Source organism: Amblyraja radiata, chromosome 11 (genome assembly GCF_010909765.2).
Source record: "Amblyraja radiata isolate CabotCenter1 chromosome 11, sAmbRad1.1.pri, whole genome shotgun sequence".
NCBI classification, from domain to species: Eukaryota; Metazoa; Chordata; class Chondrichthyes; order Rajiformes; family Rajidae; genus Amblyraja; species Amblyraja radiata.
This window is the reverse complement of record NC_045966.1, coordinates 15,753,446-15,768,316: the sequence shown is the minus strand read 5'-3', so window position 1 is coordinate 15,768,316 and position 14,871 is coordinate 15,753,446. Positions and strand designations below refer to the sequence as shown.

The 14,871-nt window shown below is 41.7% G+C and overlaps 1 protein-coding gene across 2 annotated transcripts in view; it reads left to right on the top strand.

Moving 5' to 3' along the window:
* LOC116978324 (collagen alpha-1(XXIII) chain-like) overlaps positions 1-14,871 on the top strand; it is a 166,096-nt gene that overhangs the window by 134,116 nt on the left and 17,109 nt on the right. For both annotated transcript variants that reach the window (XM_033029401.1, XM_033029399.1), the window contains 4 exons: positions 3,175-3,219; positions 4,311-4,379; positions 10,355-10,444; positions 10,745-10,825. In XM_033029401.1, the coding sequence (XP_032885292.1) occupies positions 3,175-3,219; positions 4,311-4,379; positions 10,355-10,444; positions 10,745-10,825 (285 nt within the window). The remainder of the gene's footprint in view (positions 1-3,174; positions 3,220-4,310; positions 4,380-10,354; positions 10,445-10,744; positions 10,826-14,871) is intronic.

The following is a 14,871-nucleotide window of genomic DNA, read 5'->3' as shown; positions in this document are numbered from 1 at the left end:
CAACTATATTTATCAGCATGTTTTTGATTTAAAGAGTACTAAAAAAAGTTCAGCTGCCTGCAGTTAGCCTTTGTCTTAATGAAATGTTTGTGTTTTTGGATCCATTGCAAAGATTTTCAGGTAAATAAAACACATCTGTGTAGAATTAGTCTGTTGCTCTGAAATGTTTACTCAAAAAGCTCTCCAAATGAACTTCAGTTTGTTTGGGGCGGGGGGGGGGGGGAATGTTCAGAAATCAATTTAAAACCGGGGAATGATAATAGACGTATATTCTATACAACTTATTATTTCCGATCCTTTGTGCCTCGTACCATCGGATGTGCATGGAAATGAATCTTCCATCCATGTTGCTGCAGTTGCAACATCAGCTGCAGGAGTAGACCATTCGGCCCTTCGAGCCTGATCTCCCTTTGTGATCCCTTTGTGGTCTTCCAGGGGGCACTTCAATAATTTTTAGAGAAATAGCATGGAAACTGGCCCTTTGGCCCATCGAGTCCATAGAGCAAGGAAACAAGCCTTTGGCCCAATTCATCCATGCTGACCAAGATGTCTATCTGAGCTCGGCCCATCTGCCTGCATTTGATCCATATCAAAATCATTTTAGTTAACATGTGTTTACATGAATTCGGCCCACGTAAGGTCATAAGGTTATCAGTTATAGGAGCAGAATTAGGTCATTCGGCTCATCAAGTCTACTCCGCTATTCAATCACGGCTAATCCATTTCTCCCTCCTAACCCCATTCTCCTGCCTTCTCCCCGTAACCCTTGACACCCGTACTAATAAAGAATCTATCTAGCTCTGCTTTAAAAATATCCATTGACTTGGCCTCCACAGCCTTCTGTGCCAAGAATTCCACAGATTCAGCACCCTCTAAAGAAATTCCTCCTCACTTCCTTAAAGGAACGTCATTTAATTTGGAGACTATGACCTCTAGTCCTGGACTCTTCCACGAGTGGAAACATCCTCTATGCATCCACACTATCCAAGCCTTTCACTATTCAATAGGTTTCAGAGGGGATCCCTTCATCCTTCTAAGCTCCAGCCAGTACAGGCCCAGTTCCATCAAACGCTCATCAAATGTTAACGCACTCATTCCTGGGATCATTCTTGTAAACCTACTATGGACCCTCTCCAGAGCCAGTACATCCTTCCTCAGATATGGTGCCCAAAATTGTTCAGAATACTCCAAATGCGGCCTGACCAGCGCCTTAGCATTACATCCCTGTTTTTGTGTTCTAGCCCTCTTGAAATAAATACTTCAAACATCATTGAGAATAACATAAGTGGGAGAGGAAAACTCGCCTGAGAGCAGAATGAAGTTTGTTTTGTGTTGTGAACTTTTATAAACTTGAGTACAGGGAGATGGTGGCGGGGGTCTTTAGTGAAAGGCTGATCCATCTGCTTCGATGGGAATACTGGAGGATGAGGGCAAACGACTCACTGATTCAGGCAAGCCAGTCTGGTGGTGGGGAAAGTTGTTTGGGCAGGAGGGCATCAAACAGGCTATTTTGCATATGTAAACAAACTGCCTAATACTTCTTGAGTATTAGAAAGGCGCTATATAAATCCCATCCATTATTATTATTATTCTTAAGAATTTGAACATGGAGCGACTATTTGTTTTTTTGTTCCCATATGACTTTCTGGTTGAAAATCTGTGCACATAATTCATGCTGCCTTAGACTGCTGGTTAACAGATGAAAATAAACAGTGGCTAAATATATAGGCTATTTTGTTGTGTTAAGTCTGTCAGAAGTTGCATGTGCGTTAATATCACGCAAATCTAATTTAACTCTGAAACTCCCAAAAGCTATTCATCACTAAAATTATGAATAATCATAATAGACATAGAAACATAGAAAATAGGTGCAGGAGTAGACCATTCGGCCCTTCGAGCCTGATCTCCCTTTGTGATCCCTTTGTGGTCTTCCAGGGGGCACTTCAATAATTTTTAGAGAAATAGCATGGAAACTGGCCCTTTGGCCCATCGAGTCCATACCGACCATCGGTCACCCATTCACACTACTTCTATGTTATCCCACTTTTGCATCCACTCCCAACACACTATGGGCAATTTTACAGAGGCCAATTAACCAACAAACCCGCATGTCTGTGGTATGTGGGAGGAAACCGGAGCACCAGAGGTCAGGATTGAACCAGGGTCCCTGGTGTTGCGAGGCTACAGATCTACCAGCTGTGCCATTGTGCCACTACATTTTATAATTAGTCACTTTTTTATTGATAAACGGAATAATGTTAGATAATGAGAAGTCATATTCTTTTAAAGTTTGGATTGCATAAATTGGGCTCGTTATTATTTACCTTGTAAATAGATTCTTAAGCAGCACATTTTTTATCTGAACTTCAGATAATTATTTGTGGCTGAGCACATATGTTTAATATGTTTGATCTGTCGTACAAATGATATGATTGTTGTCAACTGAATCTAAATTGTGAAAATATAGAAAAACATTCTCGTTAAAGTTTCTTTAGGTTATGTATCCTAAAGGTACAAATAATTTTAAAATTATAGCCATGTGTCTCTATTTGACTGTCTGCTCACAGATCACCAAGGCAAATGAGAAGGCTAGGGTTTCATATACCCTGGAGTGAGATTACTGAAATTGGAGGATGTTTTTGGTGATTATGTTTAAAACAAAAAATCCATTGCTAATTTAAGCAAGAATATATAAATGTTATTTTGCTGCCGGCATGGGTCCACTCTGCATTTCATTACCAGCAGTAGTAATTTGAATCGTTATCCTGCCACTGGAGTGGAATAAAAATGTTCTTATGAAGAAAAATTGCTTTTCAGAATTTGAATGCAATGATTTAAATTTAAGGACCGGGTAGAGATAAAATTATAAATTGTAGTAGGTGTGTTTGGCAAAGTCTTAATGCACTGTACCTTTAAAATACACTCAATGTATTTTATCCATGTTCTCCAGAGATGCTGCCTGACCTGCTGAGTTACTCCAGCACTTTGTGCCCTTTTAGAGCCTTTTTTGGTGCTGGGGTCGTAGATCCAGGAATGTGAACTGGAGGCAGCCATGAACAGTCAGTGACTCTGGGCAGGGTCAGGCCCACTTTCATAATGTGTAATTGTGGTTGCATTTAATTTTAATTCTGCATTCCATAAATTGTAATAAATATATCATGAACTTTGTTTTAGGGCGAACCTGGGGAGAAAGGAGAAAGTGGACCTCCAGGATTAAATGTAAGTAATAGTGTTTTTGGAACATGTTCGTTTTCAGAATTATTGAGGGAACTAGTTAGTGCAGAATGCCAGAAATCTGAAATCACTACATGATATTTGTTTCTTTCTGAAGCCCAGGTAACATCGCTAAGCTTAACCATGCATTCCTTCCCCAACCCTTCCTGCTGCTTGGAGCCCACTTCAGTGTTCTACCCACTGACATCTTTAATTATTATTTGTTGGTGTTGTTAAATAGCAATTGAATTAATTGTGAAGCTAAGGTATGTCTAATACACAGCAAGATGTTCTGTACACTAGGAACAACATATATATTGTATTGTCACAGCAGTCTGAAATGTTATATTTTCACATCTTATAAAGGCTGATTACCATGTAAGAATTTTAATTTGTATATTAACTACTGGAAACTCAGGATGTCTCAAAATGTGTCAAAACCAGTCGGGAACTTTTGAAGTGTGGTCACTGTTATTGAATATGAAATGTACAACCATTTGCCACACAGAGGGATTATTCTATGACTGATATCCTTTCCAAATATTTATCCAATACCTTTGTGAAAATTATTGAGTATGCTTCCATAATCTTTTCAGGCAATGTATTCAAATACTTTTAGTTCTTCGGCAAAATTCTTCAGAAGGTTAACCCTGAACTGTAGCACACAATAGGCTAATGGCATTCTTCCTACATCTTGTACTCAGCCTGTGTGAGAAACAGCTGGTCTTGCATGATAACCCAAGGTCAGATCACTTACATAACCAATTTGTACTGCAGGCATTTCTCTTTAGAGCCAAAGGTAGCAGCTGGACCTCATCAAACAGTGAAAAGTCACTGGTGGCCTGCTGTGTGCTGGATGCATTCCTGGCATGAAGGAAGGGAATAAACTAGCAGATACTGAGAGGGAAGCACGAGATCTGCATATTGCCACCCCATGTCCTCCACTTCCCTTGTGTTACTGTGTTTGGTCTCTTTCTTCCTCTTGCTTTGATGGGCCACTTGACTGGAGAGATATAGCAGCCACTGTTTCATGATTTAAATTGACTTTTCCAGACCGTTTAATTAATACCGCTCCTGTTTTACAAATTTCTATGAAGGGTGAAAAAGGTGACCAAGGAACAACAGAGCTAGTAGACTGTGATGGAAAGATTCAAGAAGCACTCCAGGTAGCGATTTCACAATTAAGATACATTAGATTGTACAAAATTGTACAGTTATGTTTAATGAAATATACTTTACTTTATTAGGTTTATCTAATTGCTCCTTAGATTTAACATGCTATCCAAATTGTATTCTGGAACTTAAATTGGCTTATTTCCTTACATCATTACTTCGTCTAAACTTGTATCTGGTCAAATATGCATTTATGTGCCTTCACATTTGAAACTCTACATTGAGATCGAAGCAGTTTTGTGACATAGTTTGCTCTTAGCCTTTTTCAAGTGTTTTCAAAGCCCCTTATTATTTAAATTGTAGGTCACATCTAATCACACAGTTGCCCATTTCTCCCATTTAATTCTATATCAATATGGTTGTATTACTGGTGCAATAATTTGGAGAATATGTTCAAACCCAAGCATTAAAGTTAATTTAGTTCAATCATGAATGAATAAATATCAGTGATATTGTCCATAAAAGTACCAGATCATCTCAAAAATCCAGTTAGTTCACTAATGCAACTTCACCCAATTCTGAGCATTGTAGGACTTCAGTCCCACAGATGTCAACCTGCTTCTAACATGCACACGTAAGCGCCATGTCACTGCATGATCCATTTAACAACCTGTTCATTGTCCACTATCTGAGAAGATCCTCAAATAAACTAGATTTGCCTCCTGGACTTCTGTGCTTCCTACATTGAAATATGCACACTGTGCATGTTTACTGTGGACTAAGAACACAGGGCACAGTAGCGACAAAGGTAGAATGGAAATGCATTGAAGGAGCCTAAAATAACAGAGGTTCACATGGACCTCCTCTAACCTCATGTGGTATTCCCAATGTAGTCTCCTTTATTACATTGGCGAGACCAAGTGTAGACTTGGCTACTATTTCACCAAACACTTGTGCTCAGTCGCTAAGACTTGCTGCATTTCCGGTTGTTAACTCCTGTTCCCATTCCCATACTGACCTTCTGTTCTGGGCTTCCCCCATTGCCAGAGTAAGGCTACGCGCAAACTGGAGACGCAACACCTCATATTCCTCTTGGTGTGATACCCATTTCCCCCCTTCTCCCTCCCCTGTCCACCTCTATTCCTCCTTCTGGCTTCACAATTCGTACTACTTTTATCCTTATCTCACATCTTTTGTCTTTCATCTCTGGCCCTTGTCCAACCATCTGCCTATCACACCCCCCGTGCGCCTGTATCCACCTATCACTCACCAGGTTTTGTTCTGCCCCCCCACCACCACAATTAATTTGAAGAAGGGTCTCAACCCAAAACATCACCTATCCATGTTCTCCAGAGATGCTCCCTGACCCACTGACTTACTCCAGCACTTTGCGGCTTTTTTAGTAAGACAGCATATGCAGTTCCTTGTCTCGACAAAGTTGTTGAATGCTAAGTGTAGCTGTATATCATTGTCGGAGGATGAATCTGAAAACGCTTGATTTCTCAGTGATTTCAATGTGCAGGCTTGAAGTAAGTGGACTCGTTCAGACTCAAGCAGAGGAGAAACCAAGGGTAACATATGCTAATTGTTAAATACAAGCTTTGCAACTGCTGAGCAGGAACAATGCAAGATGACAGCTTAAAACCCATGTAACCAAACTGGAACTTTGTTTATGACAAAAGACATGAGATGATAGGAGCAGGAGTAGGTCACCGTTTAATGTGATCTTGGTTGATCTACTCTGGGCCTCAACTTTTCTTCTGTGTTAGTCACCCATAACCAGAGATTTTCCACCCTCCGCAAGAAAAAGTTTCTATGTAACTACGTATGTGCCTCGCCTTCAGTGCTTCAATAAAATCGTCACTCATTCTCCTGAACTCTAACTCCATAGCTCTATTTTTATTTTAGCCTCTCATGGTAGGCCAACACTCACATCCCAGCCTACATCACTCTTGGACTGACCTCAATGGCAGTAGATCCTTTTTTAAATAAGGCTCCAAAACTGTGCAGAGTACTCCAAGTGTGGTCTCGCCAGGTGTGCATGTGACAAATACATTTTACTGACTTTGACTTTGATCCTGCACAATTTTAACAATACTTCTTTATTTGTAAACTCCAGAGCACACGAGCCAGTATAGATGTAGGGTGTGCTACAATATGATTTACATTGATGTGCAGGGAGGAACTGCAGATGCTGGTTTAAAGATAGACACAAAAAGCTGGAGTAACTCAGCGGGTCAGACAGCATCTCTGGAGAAAAAGAATTGAGGGCGATAGTCAAATCATGCGCTCAAAATGGAGTTACAGTATATGAGAACATAAGAAAGCAATCTTACCAACGGATATAGGCTCTGACGTATATGGCACTTTGACAGTTCTTGTGTACATGAACTAAACAAGCCGCCAGCCAAGCTGCAACACTGCCATCCACTGGTCAGAGTGGAAAACACGTCCAAACAAAGCAGTAAAAACACGTTCTGATCAATTACCTCCCCACCCTTCACCCACTCTGCAATCAACAGGAGATGAAAAGCATTATCAGCAATGTTATCATATAACCATATAACAATTACAGCATGGAAACAAGCCATCTCGGCCCTTCTAGTCCACTTCTAGTCCACTCAGACCATAACCCTCCATTCCTTTCCCGTCCATATACCTATCCAATTTATTTTTAAATGATAAAAACGAACCTGCCTCCACCACTTGCACTGGAAGCTCATTCCACACAGCTACCACTCTGAGTAAAGGAGTTCCCCCTCATGTTACCCCTAAACTTCTGTCCCTTAATTCTCAAGTCATGTCCTCTTGTTTGAATCTTCCCTACTCTCAATGGGAAAAGCTTATCCACGTCAACTCTGTCTATCCCTCTCATCATTTTAAAGACCTCTATCAAGTCCCCCCTTAACCTTCTGCGCTCCAAAGAATAAAGACCTAACTTGTTCAACCTTTCTCTGTAACTTAGTTGCTGAAACCCAGGCAACATTCTAGTAAATTATCGAGCAGCACTTGCTTCCCATTGTGCAGTTTAGGTTCTCCCAGAACCACTCAGCTGAAGATTTCATTTGTACTTCATTCTAACCTCGTATTTAGTTTAGTTTTGTTTAGAGATACAGCATGAAAACATGCCCTTCAACCCACTCTGTTGGAGGGAACTGCAGATGTTAGTTTATACCGAAGATAGACACAAAATGCCGGCGTAACTCAGTGGATCAGGCAGCATCTCTGGAGAAAAGGAATAGGTAACAGAGAATTATAGACCAGTTAGCCTGATGTCGGTGGTGGGGAAGATGCTGGAGTTAATCATAAAAGATGAAACAGCGGTACATTTGGATAGCAGTAACAGGATCAGTCCGAGTCAGCATGGATTTACGATGGGGAAATCATGTTTGACTAATCTTCTGAAATTTTTTGAGGATGGAACTAGGAAAATGGACAAGGGTGAGCCAGTGGATGGACTTTCAGAAAGCATTTGATAAGGTCCCACATAGGAGATTAGTGGGCAAAATTAGGGCACATGGTATTGGGGGTAGAGTGCTGACATGGAAAGAAATTTGGTTGGCAGACAAGAAATAAAGAGTAGGGTTTAACGGGTCCCTTTCAGAATGGCAGGCAGTGACTAGTGGGGTACCGCAAGGCTTGATGTTGGGACTGCAGCTATTTACAATATACATCAATGATTTAGACGAAGGGATTCAAAGTAACATTAGCAAATTTGCAAATGACACGAAGCTGGGTGGCAATGTGAACTGTGAGGAGGATGCTATGAGAATGCAGGGTGACTTGGACAGGTTGGGTGAGTGGGCAGATGCATGGCAGATGCAGTTTAATGTGGATAAATGTGAGGTTATCCACTTTGGTAGCAAAAACAGGAAGGCAGATTATTATCTAAATTGTGTCAAATTGGGAAAAGGGGAATTACAACGGGATCTGGGGGTCCTTGTTCATCAGTCAATGAAAGTATGCATGCAGGTAGAGCAGGTAGTGAAGAAAGCAAATGGCATGTTGGCCTTCATAACAAGAGGAGTTGAGTATAGGTGCAAAGAGATCCTCCTGCAGTTGTACAGGCCCTAGTGAGACCACATCTGGAGTATTGTGTGCAATTTTGGTCTCCAAATTTGAGTAAGGACATTCTTGCTATTGAGGGAGTGCAGCGTAGGTTTACAAAGTTAATTCTCAGGATGGCGGCACTGTCATATGCTGAGAGAATGGAGCGACTGGGCTTGTATACTCTGGAATTTAGGATGAGAGGGCATCTTATTGAAACATATAAGGTTATTAAGGGTTTGGACACGTTAGAGGCAGGAAACATGTTCCCGATGTTGGGAGAGTCCAGAACCAGGGGCCACAGTTTAAGAATAAAGGGTAAGCCATTTAGAACAGAGGTGAGGAAACACTTTTTCACACAGAGAGTTGTGAGTCTGTGAAATTCTCTGCCTCAGAGGGCGATGGAGGCCGGTTCTCTGGATACTTTCAAGAGAGAACTAGATAGGGCTCTTAAAGATAGCGGAGTCAGGGATATGGGGAGAAGGCAGGAATGGGGTACTGATTGTGGATGATCACATTGAATGGCAATGCTGGCTCGAAGGGCCTACTCCTGCACCTATTGTCTATTGTGACGTTTCAAGTCGGTACCTTTCTTCAGTCTCCTTTAGTCTGAAAGATTCCGATCTGAAGCGTCACATATTCCTTTTCTCCAGAGCTACTGCCTGACCCGCTGAGCTACTCCAGCACTTTGTGTCTACCTTCAACCCACTGAGTACACGCAGGCCATTCATCATTTGCTCTATGTTATCCCCAATTTCCCATCCACTCCCTACACACTAGGGGCAATTTAGAGCAGCCAATTAAACCACAAACCCTCATGCCTGTGGGACGAAGAAGGCAACCAGAGCACCTGGAGGAAACCCACGCAGAAACAGGGAGAACGTACAAACTCCACTCAGATAGCACCCAAAGTCAGGATTGAACCTGGGTCTCTGGCGCCATGAGGCAGCCGCTCGACCCGCTGCACCACAGTGCTGCTGTTGCACCGGGAGCATGCAGCTACTGTGCATGAACATTCAGGAAGGAAGGGCATCCCTAACTAAACGGCCACCTGTACCGAGGAGAACCACTCGTCTACCTGTGATCAGGTCTGTGCATCATGTGCAGGCTTCTTTGGCCATTTCAAAACTCGCAGTACTGGAGTGTCAGCAGGTTTTCCATACTCACCAGGGAATGTGGAGAGAGGGTGCCGGGGCAGGGGGCATGCTGTTGGATTCAGGCAGGAGGAAGGGGAGATGGAGATGAGAAGAAGAATAAAATAGAAATCCAGAGAGTGCCAGCTCTTGACATCAAAAGGATCTAGGAACATTGTCGTGGAAATCAATGGAGAAAGCTCCTCTATTTCGTAGAATTATGCCTTTCACAAAGGAAAATGGTTGTAATTGTTGGTCAATTCAGAAATTTATTCAGAGTAACTACATTCAGAATGTGTCAAAAGAGCATCTTCCAAGGCACACTTTCTGCAGTATGTGACTCATCTCCCAACGTTACAGTCTTTCTGTTGTCATCAATATTCTCCGCTTGGAAAAGTGGAAATCCAACAACATATTAAAAGTCAAGCAAGATCCAGCCACAGCCTGCTTCCTTTATCCTGACCAGAGCCTCAATTTCTCACTTCATCCAAGCTTCTTACACCTACCTGCCTGCCTGTCTGCCTTGCCCTGAACTCTTGTCATCACACTTATAAAAGCATCCCACATTCATAACATCCCGTTGCCCATAAACAACCTACTCTAATCAACTTGAGAATGTTCCTGTCTAATACATTCTGAAGCTTGTGTACTTCAGTGTCATCTACTATTCTTATACTCTTGTACTTATGTATAAAAGTGCGTATATAAAGTAAAATTATTACTGAACTATATGCAAAAAAGGAATTGTACAGTACTAAGCTACATGTGGCAATGAAGTACCATTGAACCATTGAAGGTGTTAAAATGTAAGCTTCCAATTCAGGTGTTGTGTTTTCCGATATATTTAGGGCATAGTGGGTCCTAAAGGCGACATGGGAATCCCAGGACTTCCAGGGCAGAAAGGTGACAAAGGAGAAACTGGTTTCTTTGGTCCACCTGTAAGTATATATGCCAATATGTTTCATTTCCTATAACTTCAGCTCAATAACCTAGTAACAGGCAAGACATTTCCTAAACACAATGTATGGAAAATACAGTTAAGTGATTGATCCATTGTATTTCCAATTCTTTTTTTATTATTATTATGATTATCCACACTTAACCCTCGTCTTAAAACTGAGTCTTGGAAGTCTATCATTCCTAAAATCACTAAAATTATCTAATTACAATTCTACTGTTTTCAAAGATGCAGTCAATGTGGTAGTAAATCAAGGAGACCATTTCTGCTTTCTGCTTAGGGTGAACCAGGATTGAATGGCAGCAAAGGAGAAAAAGGTGATGCTAGTGAAAAAGGTGATAGAGGATTCCCTGGTATGAAGGTATGTGAACAAAAGCCATCTTTAATAAATGGAAAAACTGAGCATCATCTGAAAATGATTAAGATATTATGGTAGAAGAGTTAATACAGGAAATAATGATATAGATTCAAAAGCAACTGCAGGTTTAATTTGACAACAGTTCAATGAAGGGTTTGAACGTGAACTTAAATGGGTCAGGATGGGCAACCACAAAAAAATAGCAAAATAGCACCTGACACCATTCATCTGCAAAGTGCCATACTCCAGGTTTGACAGTGGTGACTTTGAATGTGCAACACATGCAGAGTGTACATGTAGAGGTCTTTATTCAGCACAAGCAATCATACTGAGGATACAAGGTGGAAGAATCTCCTGCGAGAATCTCTCGGTGGAATTTCTCTGAACTCAAAGCACATTGAATTCTCCCTAAGCATTGCTTCTCCCTAAGGTGTGTAACTTGTTTGCGGAGCAGGGGAGGTATTATCACACTTTATTGGGCACATTATGAATGGCTTTGACAGGGATTTGAATTTCATGGCACCAACTTGGTTTTGATAGTGCTTGCTGAACTCCCAATGAAGTGGAGGTTGAAGTTCTGATTGTCTCGAATGGAAACCAATCAGGACAAAGCATGTTTCTTCCAGGTTCCCTCTAATCATAGGGCTTTCAGATCTACTATTTGGGATGACGGGAGATTTATAAAGGAATAAATCAAGGAAGGCTGCCACCATCCACACAAGAAACAAGCTTCTCAAGTTTGCAGACAACACAACCCTACTTGGATTGATCCAGGATGGGGAGGAATCTGCCTACAGACAGGAAGTGTCACAGATGGCATCCTGGTGCCTTCGTAACAACCTGGAGCTCAATGCTCTTAAGACAGTTGAATTGATAGTAGACTTTAGGAGAGCTCCCCCTCCCCTCTCACCATCAACAACACCACAGTCACATCTGTGGAGTCTTTCTGGGAACCATCATCTCCAAGGACCTGAAATGAGGGGCCACCATCGATTCCACAGTCAAAAAGGCTCCACAGAGCATGTACTTCCTGTGGCAGCTGAGGAAACACAATCTGCCACAGGCAATGATGGTCCAATTCTATACTGCCATCATAGTCTGTCCTCGCCTTCTCCATCATGGTCTGGTTTGGCTCAGCTACCAAGCATGACATCCGGAGGCTGCAGCGAATCGTCCGATCAGTTGAGAAGGTTGTTGGCTGCAACCTTCCCTCCATTGACGAACTGTACACTGCAAGGGCCAGGAAGCACGCGGGTAAGATCATCTCTGACCCCTCTCACCCTGGCCACAAACTCTTTGAAGCACTTCCCTCTGGCAGGTGACTCCGGACTGTCAAAGCCGCCACAGCCAGACATAAAAACATTTTTTTCCACGAGTAGTAGCTCTACTCAATAACCAAGCCTGTAGCCTCCTTTTGCTCTGGTATTTTATTTCATTCACATGTTTAAACTATAATGTTTTATTATTAATGTTTAATGTTTTATGTGTCATTCTTAATTGTTACTGTATGTCGTGTTGTTACTTGCGAGCGGAGCACCAAGGCAAATTCCTTGTATGTGAATACTTGGCCAATAAACGTATTCATTCATTCATTCATTCATTCATAAACTTATTCATTCATTCATTCATACATATGTTTTGGTGCGATTTAGATGTACATAGAGGAGATGTGGATAACTTGTTACAGTGGTGGAGCAGAACAGACATTTGAAGGCACTGATTACATGAATGTTCAGTTTCTTAACTTCCTTCACATACCTGAAGGCCAATGCTTCCCCATGCTCGGATTGACATAATAGATGACATCTACATTCTTCCTCAAGAGGAGTTACTTCCTGGTGGATCTCATCCACATTTGTAATGACAATTATTGCCTTCCTCAAACCCCCCTGTGGCTTCTTCCATTGCTAAGAAGAGATTTTTCTGCACATAAATGTGTAAAGCTAACCATGGGTACCAGGTGACAATAATACACTAATCTAAACTAAAACTAAACTACGTCAGCTCTCATCAATCTCTGCTGCAATAACATCAACTGGAACAAATGGTCGCTCTGTTTATATAAACAATTAGCTTCCCATGGAATGGGATATTGCCAATTCTAATATAGTGACCATCAGCTCAGCAGGAATTTTTATCATTTATAGAACTTGTGTCCCATTAGAAGAAGAGTTTTGTTGCGTGAGCATGTTTTGGTTTACTGCAACAGTCCAGCAGGTAATCAGGTAACTGATTTGAGGATGGGCTCATAAGAAATAAGGAATAATCTATTCAAACTTAAGTTTATGATTCGTGTGAGGAACCCAATCAGTTAAGTGCACGAGAACTCCTGTGAGAATGATGTGACTTCCAGGTACGCTGTTGTATGGTAAAATATTCACCAGCAATGCCTTAATTGTACTTGCTGCAAGGATATTGTGAATTACTGTATAATAGCGTGACACATAGGAGAGAGGAATAAAAGTGGAGAACAAACTAGGAGCTTAACAATTGCTTCATGTTGAAAGCATTAAAGAAGAGTAGGAGCAGGAGAATAGGAACAATATGAAAACCGGGCACATGCCAGACCTGCCAACTATATATTTTTCTGGACATAGTTAATAGTGCGGTCTCGCAAGTAACTCACACAGGAGAAAATGAAAACCATCTGCTCACCTCCCTTCATGCAGAGAAGTCCTTCAATTAAGCAGGCAATCATTACACATGCTCCAATCGCTTACATCATTTTATTGATGCATCGGGAAGCAATTGGAAAGTATGTTGCCATTTGGTACACAATAAAGAGCAAAATTACCTAGTTCTGTTTGCTGCACTCCTTGAGAACTTACTTGGTTCCCTTGCCCACACTCCCTTTAAAATGATTGTGTTTACTGAGAAAATTATTATTCTACTGTGTAACATTTCAAGAAAAAGTGATTCAAATGTGCGTTAGAGAACAAATAGACTAACATTTGATAGTCCAGATCTGCTCAATTGACACCAGTAAAGTCCCATTCCTGCCAGATTAACAGTTCTACTATAGTTTAATTAGCTACTTACTGTATGTGCACCTTTTATTGTTTTGGAAGCAGAAGCAGACTCATTGGGGGATATAAATAGAGGCCTGGCGACGAGAGACCCTTCGAAAGGGTTGGGAACTTTGTATTGGGAACTGCTGGAGAGACATATAGAAGGGTTATGGGAGAATGTATAAAGAGAGCTGAGAAAGACATAACAAGGCATTTGGTAGTACAATATCCCATAAAGTGCTGGAGGAAAGACCCATCAATCGATTTGGAGTTTTATGTAGAAGGCAGAGGGAAACTTATATCGAGAGTTATGAGGTCAGATTATGTACAGATAACAGGGGAAGGATCACATCAAGGGATTCAGGGATTATATGATAAACAAGAAAATCATAGACAAGCTTCTTAAAAGCTGCTTTGGCGATCTATGCACCCCTCAGTCACTCCCAGTCACTCTTTCTTCCCTCACCTGTCCTAGCCCATTCAGGGCTCCTGTTCTTTCTTTAGACTTTAGAGATACAGCGCAGAAACAGGCCCTTCCGGCCACCGAGTCCGCTCCGACCAGCGATCCACCTACACCAGCACCTTCCTACACGCTAGGGGCAATTTAAACTTTTTACCAAAGCCAATTAACCAACAAACATGTACGCCTTTGGAGTGTGGGAGGGAACTGGAGCACCCGGAGAAAACCCACATGGTCCCGGGGAGAATGTACAAAAACACTGTTCAGACAGCACCTTTAGTCAGGATCGGAGTTGTGTCGCTGGTGCTGTAAGGCAACAACTCTACCACAGCGCTGCTGTGCCTCTCTTTCCAGGGCCTTCCTAAGAACCTTCCTATGGTCCCATAGAGCAGCGACCACCCATAGCTAAGCAGTCCAGTTACGTCAACAAATCTCTGTGTTGCCTTTTTCACCAGGAGCAGAGGCCATCTATCTGTGCAAAAGTCAGCCATTTCTCAACTCCACAGTAACTCAGGGACAAAGTATTTGACCATCCACCAACATACCCAGATAACCTGGTCCAATTTCTGCCAGAAGTCAAC